Consider the following 14,920-nt stretch of genomic DNA (forward strand, 5'->3'; position numbering starts at 1 on the left):
TCACATGACGAGGAGTTTAACATGCTCTGTTATAAATGCTCACACTTTACTGATTCTAATAACCTTTGGATCTTGAGATGCATTTTTTTAATTTTTATATATCTATATGCCTATTGAATTATATATTGTCCTTGTTTTTATCCAAGTACACCAGAAATGTAGGCCTATATATACAAAAGTGTATAATAATATAAACTTGCATTTATTAAATATATATGTTTTTATTTTTTTTGACTATTTAAATATTTAAAAAAAAAATTTAATCTCTAATACATCTTTAAATATATCTTTCTGTTTGTTTTATCTTTACATCAACAAGTTATGATGAAAACTTGCATTATGTAAATATATGTTACAATTAATTTGCATGTACTATTTATATATTATAAACATTATACAATTCTATGTATAATGATTTAATATATGTATTTGTTATATTACATAAAAAAATCTACAAAAACGTTCTGCACATTATTATTATTATTATGTACTATTTGAAGCAGAAGGATGAACTTTATGAAGTTGTGTCACATGCTTTCCTAAAGATTACATGACTTCACTATTCCTCTAAAATGTGAGTAGGTGTGTGTGTGTGTGTGTGTGTGTGTGTGTGTGTGTGTGTGTAAACTCTGGTAGTGTACACCCAACCCAGTGCTCCACATAACCTACAATCAAAAACAATCAAGAATCAAAGACCAGACAAGCCTGAAGTAAACAAGATCCATCATGATTAGATGAAATCACAGCACTGAAGCACAGATCAGCTGAAGCAGCGCTTGTGTGAGTGTGTATCCTCTCATTATACTGTCAGCATCTTCAGCTCCAGTCATCTGACATCTCACAGATAGACTCTAACATTAGAATTCATCTATCCAGTATTCCATTTCCATATTCATCCAATGCTCTAAACAATATGGTAGTACTATGGTAATATGTGTTTAGACATAAACACAAGCACCTCAGATTACAGTGTGATAAAATATGAACAGAGAGATAGAGACAGTCTGTTAGGCACATGTCGTCTGTAAACACAGCAGGACTGTCACGTACACACACAGAACGGGCAGAGAATAGCGACAGAAACACTGACACATTCGAATATTGCAACATTTAAAAATTGTAACATTGTGGCTTTGGGCCTGCGCGTGCGCGCGCTTAAGATGACACAAAGTAACAACTGAAGATGAATAAAGAGCCGAATAAAGACACTCCAGCGCTTCCTAAACTAGAGATGACCGCTTTAAACGGCAGATAAACTAGTGCCTTCATTCACCCCGAGTGGAGCGCTTTCATTTGACAGTTAATGGCTTTTATTTTAGGCCTCTGAAAGAAATAACTGCATCCTTTTGAGCTTCAATAGCTGACATCAAACTGAATGGAGAGAGACTTTACCGAGATGGGTTTCACTGAGGGCTCCGGCGCATTGCTGTGGAGGAGCTCGCTGCTTCGGGTGCTACTTTAATCCCGCGGAAAACAGGTAAAAGTGTTTTGATGAGCACGAGCGTGTCCTCGCCTCTCCTCCACTGCACTCCCCACAGAGAGAGACTCCAGCCCGCGGAGAGAGTCCGGAGAGAGAGTCACGCTGGGTCCTAGAGCCCGCCAGCCAGAACTTTACTACACTACTATACTGACACTACACTATACTACACTACACTATACTGACACTACACTAAACTACACTGTACTACACTTTATTGACACTACACTACACTACACTTTACTGACACTACACTATACTACACTATACTATACTGACACTACACTACACTTTACTGACACTACACTACACTACACTATACTATACTGACACTACACTGTACTGACATTACACTACACTACAGTGACACTACACTACACTGACACTACACTACACTACACTACACTACACTACACTATACTGACATTACACTACACTACAGTGACACTACACTACACTATACTAACACTACACTACAGTGACACTACACTACACTATACTGACACTACACTACACTACACAACACTACACTGACACTATACTGACACTACACTATACTGATACTACACTACACTATACTGACACTACACTACACTACACTGACACTACACTACACTATACTGACACTACACTACACTACACTGACACTATACTGACACTACACTATACTATACTGACACTACTCTATACTGAAACTACACTACACTACAGTGACACTACACTACACTATACTGACACTACACTATACTATACTGACACTACACTATACTGACACTACACTGACACTAGACTACACTACAGTGACACTACACTACACTATACTGACACTACACTACACTACAGTGACACTACACTACACTACAGTGACATTACACTACACTATACTGACACTACACTACACTAAACTATACTGACAATACACTACACTACAGTGACACCACACTACACTATACTGACACTACACTACACTTCACTGACACTACACTATGCTACACTATACTATACTGACCCTACTCTATACTGACACTACACTACACTATACTGACACTACACTACACTACAGTGACACTACAGTACACTATACTGACACTACACTACAATACACTACAGTGACACTACACTACAGTGACACTACACTATACTGACACTACACTACACTACACTGACACTATACTACACTACACTACACTATAGTGACACTACACTACACTACACTATACTGACACTACACTACACTACAGTGACACTACGCTACACTAGGGCTGTCACTTTTGTGAAAAAATTTTTCCATGTCTAAAAAAAATGATGTTTCCTTTTTCAATGTCAAATAACGGACGAACGTAAAGAGAGCGCTGGAAACGGACAAGTCAGCAATATTTCTTATTTATGGGCATGAAGTTTCGTGCAGAATAGCAAACAGCAACAGGGAGTGCAACATTCCCAAAAAAATATATATGCAGAGGGGAAGGCTGCCATAACAAAAGAAAAACATCACTTCAGGCTTCAACCCGGCTGCATTTATGATTTAGGCATTTCAAAAACCTCAAAGATTATTTTAAATAATGATTCAATCCATTTCAAACAACTGTTCAAAAAATGTAACTTTAAATGGACTTGAGAACATGCCATGTGTGTGTGTTTTTTATTGAACGTAACCGACATTTAGGCTAAGCAGCACTAGGCAGGCAAAATGCGCAAAAAGGCTAGGGCCATTACAAATTTATTGGACAGGAAAACAAGTCGATCAACATTTTCGGGGTCCAGAGCAGATTGTTTTTTATTCGCTATATGTCCAGCTGTTGAGAAAACGCGCTCCGACCGCACTGATGTCCCAGGGACACTCGGGTACAGCTGCACAAGGTGGGGGTATTACTGCCAATGTTCCATCACAAAAGCCGGTCGCTGTCAGCTTGTTACGGTCCTTATCATAACTCAGAATCTCTTGTAACTAGATGCACGAATGACGCGAATTCGCGTCTGCGTAAACGCGTCTTTACATTGACTTAACATTGAAATAATTCGCGCCAGATGCTCTTTTTGCGTTTGGTGTGTACGCAGCACAAGAGGTCACTGGGTCTTATAAGCGTGTAAAATTGCTGGTATTTTCTGTCTAGCTTTCGCAACGCATACTGCACTTTCGGAATTCTTTTTTTCTGCTTGTTTGTGAGTTTTGTTACATCTATATTTTTTAATTGTTTAATTATTTAAAAATTAATACTGTACATATTTGGTTAAAATCGATTCCCTATTTTCATTTTCGAAACTTTTTTTGGATGGTCCGATCGATTGTGCAATCAATTTTCGAACTAAAACTGACAGCCCTACACTACACTACACCACACCACACCACACTACAATACACTATACTGAAACTACACTACACTACACTATACTGACACTACACTACACTATATTGACACTACACTACACTACACTATACTGACACTACACTACAGTGATACAACACTACACTATACTGACACTACACTACACTACAGTGACACTACACTACACTACACTACAGTGACACTACACTACACTATACTGACACTACACTACACTACAGTGACACTACACTACACTATACTGACACTACACTACAGTGACACTATACTACACTATACTGACACTACACTATACTGACACTACACTATATTATACTGACACTACACTACAGTGATACAACACTATACTGACACTACACTACACTATAGTGACACTACACTACACTATACTGACACTACACTATACTGACACTACACTACAGTGACACTATACTACACTATACTGACACTACACTATACTGACACTACACTATATTATACTGACACTACACTACACTACAGTGATACAACACTACACTATACTGACACTACACTACACTACCACTACACTACACTATACTGACACTACACTATACTACACTATACTATACTGACACTACACTACAGTGATACTATACTACACTATACTGACACTACACTATACTGACACTACACTATATTATACTGACACTACACTACACTACACTACAGTGATACAACACTACACTATACTGACACTACACTACACTGACACTACACTACACTATACTGACACTACACTACACTACAGTGACACTACACTACACTATACTGACACTACACTACACTACAGTGACACTACACTATACTGACACTATACTACACTATACTATACTGACACTATACTATACTGACACTACACTACAGTGACACTACACTACACTACACTATACTGACACTACACTACACTACAGTGACACTACACTACACTATACTGACACTACACTACAGTGACACTACATTTACATGCTTGTTTGTTCCATAATTTATTTATTATTTCACAAATATAAGATCTCTCTCTCTCTCTCTTTGTGTGTATTATATAAAATATACTTTTATAAAGACATTATAAAGAAAAAATCTGTAAAAAAATAATATAGACAGTTAGATTATACATTAAAAAATGCTTTCGTAATGCTATTTGTTGTTTTTATAGTTTATATTTTTGTTTTATAATATATATCTTTTTCTTACATTACTTGTTTTTTAATTATATATATATATATATATATATATATATATATATATATATACACACACACACACACACACACACGCATGTATGTACCAGTATATAGCAGTATTTAAAAATAAATGTATATTACTACAGTATTTTTCTTTTTTTATGTCTTGATAAATGTATTTTTTTAAATTTACAAATAGGTTATTTTTATTTATTTATATTCATCACTTAGCAGCTTATTTTAATACTATTTAGATTATTTATACATTATACATTTATACACACACACACACACACACACACACACACACACACACACACACACACACACACACACACACACACACACACACACATATATATATATATATATATATATATATATATATATATATATTTATATTTAAAGTATATTTTCTTTATTTATATATACTTTTAGTAGTCCCTACTAAAATAATTGTTTAAAAAAATAACAATTAACAAAAATAACAAAAAAACTGTATTAAGTGAAAAAAATAATTTCTCACAGAATTCAGTTTGCCTTGGTCTTCATTCATTGCCCATCACCTCACACAGCACCATTTACTATATTTATTCACAGACTGGTTAGTAATATATGCATTAAAATGTGAGATTATCATGATAATTCTGATTCCATCTTGCTCTACAAACTCAGCCGTGAAGAGCCAAGACACCAGCTCTTCCTCTAATTCCCCATTAAATGCTCTGCTTTAGACAAACAAAAGGCCATTCAATATATTATCTTCTGCCACTCTGTTTTTAAGGCTCCAGTGCCTTATATTTTTACGCCACCAAGACTGCATATTTTTTGTTGTGTTTATACAATCTCCATCTGTTAAATTATGAGAAGACATGTTTACTTTCACATGGATCACTGCTCTCATTAATATCGATCTGAAAATGTCACGTTTATTCACAAATTGATTTCTTATAGTCAGAGACAAACTGTAATTTTTTATAATTAATTTGTATTATATATATATATATATATATATATATATATATATATAAATCATTTATTCTTAATTATTTGAACATTTAATGTATACAAAATTGCTTACTGTATTATAAAGATAATATGTGCACATAGGTTATTGAATTTATTTTAAATATCAATAATATTATATTTTCCTATTTATTTTTTATATTTTTATTTTGTAAATTATTTATATATTTAATTTCTATGGAAGTTGTTACAAAGTGTTTCTGGAGTTAAACTATAATTGTTAAAAAAATTTGTTATTTTATTAATTGATTGTTTTATTTTTTATTTTTTTAAATATATTTTTATTAGATGTGATTTTATTTTTCACAGAGGAAAGAAAGTGATGACAGAAGTTTCATATTTAGATGATCAGTTCAGCTGATCTCAGTCTGGAGTTTGTTTTTGATGGGAATTTCTCAGTGAAAATCTGAAGCTGGTTGTGTGTGTGTGTGTGTGTGTGTGTGTGTGTGTGTGAATGACATGGACAGGCCGGCCAGAGGACAGCAGAGGAATGTGATGCTTTTGTCTGTCCGGGGAAAGAGAGGCTCAGGCTGGAATGCCATTGATGAGAACAGACAGATAAAAATGAGCCTCCAGGAAGTTTCCTCTCGCTCTCTCTCTCTGTGAGAAGCTCTTGCCGTCATTCTGAGCCGCTCTCAGATGCTCCGGTCCCATGAAGCACAACCACTGCATTGTGTATCCCGTAAACATGCACCGTCCACTAACTACAGCCTCCCTCCCTCTCCGGACGAGTGAATGAAACACATTCCTGCTTCCAGCAACAGAGCTGCATTTACATCCCACTCGGAGAAAAATCCTTGTGTCACTGCTGATGTCAGTCAAAACAACCTTTACTCCGTTTACTGTTGATTCAGAAAACACTTTCAATAACAAAATCATTTCAACAGTTTGGAGAAATTTAGCATTGCATCACCTGCTCACCAATAGATGCTCTGCAGTGAATGGGTGCCGTCAGAATGAGAGTCCAATAAGAGTTTGTCAGATGTTAACGGATGGACTGGAGTGCTGTGGATTAATTGTGATGTTTTTATCATCTGTTTGGACTCTTATTCTGACGGCACCCATTCACTGCAGACATGCAATTTCAGCTAAATCTGTTTATATGACCCATTTTTGGTTTCCTAAGTGAACCAGTTTATCTCTTAGTGTGAATAACCTTAAAGAACCTTTCATGCAATCCAAAAAAAAACAAAAACAGTTTATTATACATCAAATTGTTAGTTAAACGTCCTTCTCCAGTGTTAAAAGGCAGCCCATATTAACTAGTAGAAGAGAAATCCAAACCTCAGAGCACTGTAAGAACAGACCTGCTTAACCAGTCCTTCAGAGAAGCTTCAGATGTTCCTTTCAAAGCGTTGGACAGCTGGAGTTTGGGCAGAAGGTGACCTGAACAGTTGAGCAGCTGCAGCTTCTGCTCACGTCTGCACTGCGCCTAAAGGATCAACAACAGTAGAAGAGCCGTCCCAAAATAGCCCTCTGTGTTCTTCTGGTGCTTCTCCTCGCAAGATGTGTCATCTGCAGTTCTTTTGTGTGAAAATCACTGCATGATCTGGTTTGTTTCAGTCACATTCACATTTACCCATTCAGCAGGTGCTATGAATTTAGTTAACTGAAGGCTTAAAAGTTATAAAGCGGGATGGAGATAAACAAGGGGTGGGATTTTTTTTGCATTTGCATTTGCTCAAAAGTTTTCATTGCAAGCTATGATTAATCGAATGTGAATTTGGCAATGGATCAGTGTTTCGTGTCTCTTTTGACACAGGAACAAAACCTGATGTTCTCCAGTGAGATTTGAGACCATCCAAAGAGCTTCTTGAGCTTTTGTGGAAGAAAGAGAAATCTGACTGTCTATACAAAGAGGCACATGAAGAGAAATGTACAAATAAAAATAAAAATTATATTATTATTATTATGAATTATTATAATTATTTTAAATTATTTTTATTATTATCTTAAATGGTTTTATTTTTTTCCATGATCCTAAATATTTAAGTTTAAATATGTTTTAATATTTAATATTTATTTTAATTATTTTATTAATCATTATTTTAATATATTTTTTTTTATATATTCATTGATTACATTTGATTAGTCACATTGGAATTTGAACATTTTAAAAAAGAAAAGTCTTCATTAATTTAAAAAAATATATTATTTTATATTATATTTATATTATTTTTTTATTATTTAGATTTTTTTTATTTATTATTATTGTAAAATGAGTTTTAGTGACTTTGTTTATTGTTTATTTATTTCAGAATCCAATTTTTCTTTTGGTTCATTTCCAAGTGTCTTATTCTGATGTTTTTATTGATTTTCATTATTGTATTTCCAAGTGTAAATAAAAAAGTGACAATGATGACTTAAATTTAATTAGTCACATAAGAATTTAAAAGAATTGGAAGTATTTTTTATTTTTCAATTATCAAAAATGATAATTTTTTTTTTTTTTTTTACATTTTTTATACATTTTTACAAAAATGTAATGTTATATAAAATATATATATATTTTTTTAATTATTTAAAATCAGAAAACAAAACATTTTGCTTTATTTCCAAGTTTATTTTTCAAATATTTGGTTTTCAGTGTTGTGTTTCCAGATAAATAAATAACTTGGTCTTAGACGTTGTAAACCATGCATTTAATGTAGTTCAGATGAAAGCACGCCCACCCTCCACGAGGAACAGAGTAACTTTAGGGTGAAAATAGTAAGACTGTAGTGCGAGTCAGTGCCAAGACATTCCAGCTCAGAGCAGGATTAGCTTCGATTAGATCCCAGCAAACGCTCTGCTAGCACACAACACATCAGCGCTCTCAACAAAGACCACAGGAGGAGGGATAGCACCTCAAAGAGCCTCTAATTATACACTTACATGTACTGAAAGAGAGGAATGCATTTAGGCTGGACGGTTTGAGAGGATTGTCATAATTTGCAATCTTAAAAAATAACTTTAACATCTAGAGCCCTCTCCAAAAACTCTTCATTTTCTAGAGAAGAGTCTTATAGTGACACTCTTTAGTTTAAGTTCCTCTTCACCTCACTTTTTGTTTGCAAATGCATCTTGTTTTCAGCTTTTCGTCTAACCAATACACAAATTAAATGTCATATTTAAAACCGTATTCAAAAAAACATGACTAAATGATTTAAACACAACCTCACAATATAAAATGCATTTATAATTTTTAAATTAACCCATAAACATCAGTGAATATAAAACTTAATATATTGTATATTGAGACATTCAGATATTGTAACTTGTGAATAAACCCCAAAACACAAAAAGACAATAAATACAATAATATTAAATGATAGATTAGAGATATTTTTAACACACAGGAACAATATATAAAATGCATGCATAATTTAGAAACCAAGAAAAATATTGTAAGCTTGTAATTAAACCCACCCAAAATAAAAATACAATTTAATAGATTTGTAAACATGCCTCAAGATATAAAATGTATTAAAATAAAATTAAGGCAGATACTGCAAACCCCAAAACATTAAAAAAAGAAATAAGACATTAAATAGATTAAGTTTTATTTTGACATGTACGCATTTAACAGATGATTTTATTCAAAGCAACAAAGACAAAAAAAAAATCTCAATATAACAAAAATGATTGGTCTTTTATTAATGCAGAACAAGTAACACTGTCTTTTAAGTGAACACTGCTACTTACTGCCCCGGTGTGAGTTTGTCCTGAAGTACAGTACACTGGTGTTATCGCGAGACTGGACCATTAACAGCCTGCTTGACACACACACACACACACGCAGCGCAGATCTTCACGCGCACCGGACTCTGAGGAGCGGAAACACAGACTCAACATCTGGACACACACACACACACACACACACCATGAGAGCACGCGGGTCCATCTGAGGACACAGCGGTGAGTGCGCGCTTTGATGCGGACCTGAATGTGACACAATGTATCGCTGCGCGGCGCGGCGCCTTTGATCCGCGACGCTGTCTGAGTTCCGCCGCCGCTCCTCACGAGACCGGAGTTTCTAACACAGCTCCGTGCATCAGCTAACGAGACGCTCGGGAGCGAAATAAGACGTTAAAGACGGAGTTAAAGCGCGTAAAAGTTCCGCGTAACGCGCCGCTGTCTAGTTCTCGCGAGTTTGTTTTCAAACAAAAGTATCCTGTCACGAGCTCGCTCGCGCTTCCAACTCTTTAATATGAGCGAGGAGGATCGTGTTACGATTTAAACGCGTTAAAACGCAAGAACTCAGAAGTTTGAGGTTCCTCAGAGGAACATATGGCATAAAGACACAGCTGGAGATTTGAGGCTGATGTCAGAGCAGCTGACTCTAGAGATCACACACACACACACACACACACACACACATGGAGAGGTCGCGTTCAGTCGGCTGGTGCTCTGGAACTGTTCTTTTCCTCGTGTTTATATGACGATCGTCATGTTTGAGTTCGAGATGTGAGATGTTGTGTGCGCGTGACTGGATCGACGCTCGTTCACCGAAGACCCGCTTGTGCGCGCGCTGAAACTAGACGGGCTGCTGAGGTCTGCGATCTTTTATTTCTTATAGATTGCACGCTTAAATGTTTGAGCAAGTTGCTTTTTATCCACTTTCTTGAATTAATTAATTTTTTTTGGACACATAGACTGTAGCTGCGCGTCTCAAAGCTCTACGTGTTTTTAGTATGATGTTGCATTTGTTGGTCTTTGGTGGCCTTTGTGTTGAATTCGAAGCGAAACAAACCACTTTTATGTAGCTTGAGACTATAATTGTTGTGCATTAGACATATATACCGATATACTGCAGCTGTGCGTCACAAACGTCTCTTAAGTACAATTTGTTTTTAATGTAGTATGGCACTATGTTGAATTATTTTACAGTAGCTTTTTTTGTATCTCCAAACTACAATACTGAGGTCACAGTGTTTGAAACACACCAAAATGTCAATTTTTGTAGCTTTAGCTGCATTACAAACATCTCTGGAGAACAACTGGGAACTTTTTTCCCGTGTGTTTTCATGCATGCGTGTTGCATTACACGGATTTTTCTGTGAGATGAAACTTTTCTCTTTTTGTTGGGCATTCAGAATGCACTAAAGCAGCTTTGCAGGAAAATAACACGCAGACTTCTTTATATACGAGAAGTGCTAGGGGGCTGTGTTTGTAATGCAGCACACAGCTACTTTTGTTTGTCTCCGGCGGTCTGTAGATGCACCGTTGTGAATGGCTGCCCGGCGTTGACTTAACATCCAGTTTTTCCTGTTTTCCGGCAGATCACGCCATCAGCATGGAGTTCCCAGACCACAGCCGGCAGTTACTGCAGTGTCTGAGTCAGCAGAGACACCAGGGCTTCCTCTGCGACTGCACTGTGCTGGTGGGAGACACACGCTTCAGAGCCCACCGAGCCGTCCTGGCCTCGTGCAGCATGTACTTCCACCTCTTCTACCACGACCAGCCGGACAAGAGAGACGTGGTGCATCTGAACAGCGACATCGTGACGGCGCCGGCGTTCGGGCTGCTGCTGGAGTTCATGTACGAGGGAAAGCTGGAGTTCGGCGCTCTTCCGGTGGAGGACGTCCTGGCGGCAGCCAGCTACCTGCACATGTACGACATCGTGAAAGTCTGCAAAGGAAAGCTGAAGGATAAGGAGCAGAATGACACAGATTGCGGCGGGCAGAAGGCGAACGGTCACCCCGAAGGGTCCCCGGACCTTGTAGGTGTCAATTATGTGTCAGCTGAGGCCGAGGCCTGTGTCCGAACAGCTGGAAAAACAAAAGCTGATGTCAGTAGTTCATCCGTCCCTGTGTCCCAGAGGTCGGATGACACGGAGCGAGCGCTGGATTTATCTTTCAAGCCTCTGTCGAGTCGAGACGGCTTCCACCCCTCCTTCGTCTCGGGACAGCTGGCCCTCGACAGCCAGCAGCAGGGCACCGAGCCACTTGTTAAAGACGAACATGACTTGCTGTCAGAGCAGGAGGACGGTGATCCGGTGAGCCCGGAGAGCCAGCGCTTTGGGAGTTCAGTGGTGACAGGGTTCACTGCCCTCTTCGCTGAAAACAAGGCTCCGGACGACGAGCTGATGGAGGAGGAGAGAGCGATGCGTGTGCGTCCAGAGCACCACCTCCGGGACAGCGAGGGCGAGGATGAGGACGACCTGGCGTCCTCCGACATCTCCACATCCAGCGGCGTTCTCCTCCCGCAGGTCTGCGTGTGTCCGCTCTGCAGCAAGGTCTTCCCGAGCCCACACGTGCTCCAGCTCCACCTCAGCTCGCACTTCAAGGAGAAAGACGGCGTTCGCTCCAAGCTCTCGCCCGACGGCTCCGTCCCGACCTGCTCGCAGTGCGGCAAGACCTTCTCCTGCATGTACACGCTGAAGCGGCACGAGCGCACGCACTCCGGCGAGAAGCCGTACACCTGCGGACAGTGCGGGAAGAGCTTCCAGTACTCACACAATCTGAGCCGGCACGCCGTGGTGCACACGCGAGAGAAGCCACACGCGTGTAAGTGGTGCGAGCGGCGCTTCACTCAGTCTGGAGATTTGTACCGACACATACGCAAGTTCCACTGCGGCCTCGTCAAGACGCTCGCCATCGGATAACAGCCGCGCAACCACCTCCCTGTTTTTATCAATAACAATAATAGGCAGGATTTTGCAGATGGCAGAAAATTGGTTCATTAATGACACATGTAAAACACGTTTGAGCAAACTTGGGACTTTGACACACGCACACACAATACATTTATTTATCTTAATATATATTTAATATTGAACGTGTGTGTGATTAACTGTGATTATATTTGTAGCTACAGACAACAATGCATGGTCTACACTTTTCTTTTATGCCGAAAATCATTAGGATTTTAAGTAGAGATCATGTTCCATGAAGATATTTAGTAAATTTCCTACCACAGCTATATCAAAACTTCATTTTGGATCAGTAACATGCATTGCTAAGAACTACTTTTCTCAATATTTCGATTTTTGTGCACCCTCAGATTGCACATTTTCAAAAATATTAACAGTTAAAAAACGTGTCCGTGTCAAAGTCCCAAATGCATCAAATTGTTGATGAACCGTAAAACACACACACACACACACACACACACACTCATAAACCAGTTCCGCAGCTCCGTCTTAAAGTGACGTGATCTTTTAAAGCCACTGGCTCTGAGTCTAGCGTTTTGATTTAAGAGGACATGAAGGACTAGTTAAGCTCAAACTAGTCTCAGAAGAACATCTATTGGAACACAAGTCGTTTTTATTTTATTTCTACAAACAGAAATCGAGTCGAAGCACTGCTGACTGAATCCCAGAAACCTTTCACTGGGCTTTTCCTCATTATTTTCTCGACCGATTGTTTTTTGAAGTTACGGTAACTAGCACTAAAAACCTACGTTATGCTGTATGTCGCACCGGTCCTGATAAACTTGATTAGTTATTTATTAGCAGGTTTCGGTGCAAGGTTTACTACAGACGTGTGATATTTGCTGGATCGGTTGCTGTATATGAGAGCACTTCACTGATAGATTCAACACTCGTATACTGTAGGCTGCTATTTCTAACTGTATATTTGATGGATCGTATTGATCACATTTCGTTTCGGAGGACTGAAATCTCTGGGAAAAGCTGCAGTTTTCCACAGTCTTCCAGTTAAAATCTATCAGACTAATAATCGATGTGAAACACCCACAATTGTGAGGTTTCTGATGATGCATTTATTAAAGCAAGCATGCATCGTGATTCTTTTTATTGCACATTTTTGTTCATTTGTGTATGTTTTCAGTAACACTGGGAAGATTTCACATGCTGGCGATTTCCATGATTTTTGTGCATTTGAATGTTTTTTTTAATACGCCTTTTCATGTTTTGACGAACGTGTATCATTCGTGATTTCTGATGCTATCCAACATTCATAAACGCTGATATATGAATGCAATAATGAAGTCATCAGAACGGCGGATGATTCAGATCTTCAGTAATAATATCTCTTTGGATGTGTTTCTGAATAACGGCTGTATGTTTACAGTAATACCGCATTATTGTCTTCTCAAGGTTCAGACTGTGAAACTGTATAATCGTAAGTAATATTTATTGATTTGTTTTCTTGTGCAAATTTCGACTGTATCAGAACTTGTGAAATGAAAGATGATAAGTTGAGACTTTTTAATAGACTTTGTAGAAGTGCCATTAGATGTAATATAATTTTTTTGATAAACAAAACATATTTTATAGGAAACAAAAGTCCTCTAGTGAATGTAGATGACAATCTGAGTTGATTTCCTTTGAATTCTTTGGTAATTTATTTGGATTCTGTTTGTTTGTGCTTTCTTTCTTTCTTTCTTTCTTTCGTTGTTTCATTGTTTCTTTCTTTCTTTCTTCTGATTGTTTGTGCTGTGAAAATGTGACAATCTTTATCTAGATCTTTATTAGTAGATTAAACAACGTTTTCTGTGGAATTATCGTGTTTGTCTTTTTGAAAATGATGCTAACATTCAGAATATTACAAATATTTACTGAATACCTTTAAATGGGAAAGTTATGAAAATGACTAACAAATTACTAAATTGCCTAGTTCTGCTGAGCTTGATTATTACATTGCTCTTTTTCAAATTATATTTTAAAATCCTTCCAGGTGAAATGTCATGGAAATGCATTGGTCAAATAAATAAATCTGGTATTTTTTTTATGAGGTTTATTAGATAGAAAAAATAATGGAAGATTTAAATAATTTTGTTCGTAGATAAAAAATTGTGTGTAGTAAACAATATATTCAAGAGATTAATTTGTAGGGTTTTCATATTTAAAAAAAATAAAGGAGTAGTTTGCTTCGGTGTAGCTGAAAATAAATGGTTAAGTCAAATAATGAAAAAAAGAGAAAGTT

General features: G+C 37.4%; 2 protein-coding genes across 3 annotated transcripts in view; one reads left to right on the forward strand and one right to left on the reverse strand.

The window, feature by feature from the left end:
* LOC127933301 (RAC-alpha serine/threonine-protein kinase) overlaps positions 1 to 1,579 on the reverse strand; it is a 48,273-nt gene extending 46,694 nt beyond the window's left edge. The window contains exon 1 of the mRNA XM_052530182.1: positions 1,393 to 1,579. The gene's annotated coding sequence lies outside the window, so the exon portion shown is untranslated. The remainder of the gene's footprint in view (positions 1 to 1,392) is intronic.
* An 8,230-nt stretch (positions 1,580 to 9,809) lies between these two features.
* Positions 9,810 to 14,495, forward strand: LOC128031417 (zinc finger and BTB domain-containing protein 18.2-like). 2 transcript variants are annotated; one of them, XM_052619670.1, is made up of 2 exons: positions 9,810 to 9,947; positions 11,312 to 14,495. In XM_052619670.1, the coding sequence occupies exon 2, from the start codon at positions 11,326 to 11,328 to the stop codon at positions 12,634 to 12,636; it is 1,311 nt and encodes a 436-aa protein (XP_052475630.1). In that variant the 5' UTR covers positions 9,810 to 9,947; positions 11,312 to 11,325; the 3' UTR covers positions 12,637 to 14,495. The 2 variants fall into 2 exon arrangements, with proteins under 2 accessions (XP_052475630.1, XP_052475631.1); XM_052619671.1 differs by lacking the exon at positions 9,810 to 9,947 and adding an exon at positions 9,974 to 10,583.
* The last annotated feature ends 425 nt before the right edge of the window (positions 14,496 to 14,920 follow it).

The sequence above is a fragment of the Carassius gibelio genome, chromosome A17 (assembly GCF_023724105.1).
Source record: "Carassius gibelio isolate Cgi1373 ecotype wild population from Czech Republic chromosome A17, carGib1.2-hapl.c, whole genome shotgun sequence".
NCBI classification, from domain to species: Eukaryota; Metazoa; Chordata; class Actinopteri; order Cypriniformes; family Cyprinidae; genus Carassius; species Carassius gibelio.

Excerpts from the sequence above, each read along its gene's own strand:
- LOC128031417 (XM_052619670.1), top strand. The coding sequence starts at position 11,326 with ATGGAGTTCCCAGACCACAGCCGGCAGTTACTGCAGTGTCTGAGTCAG.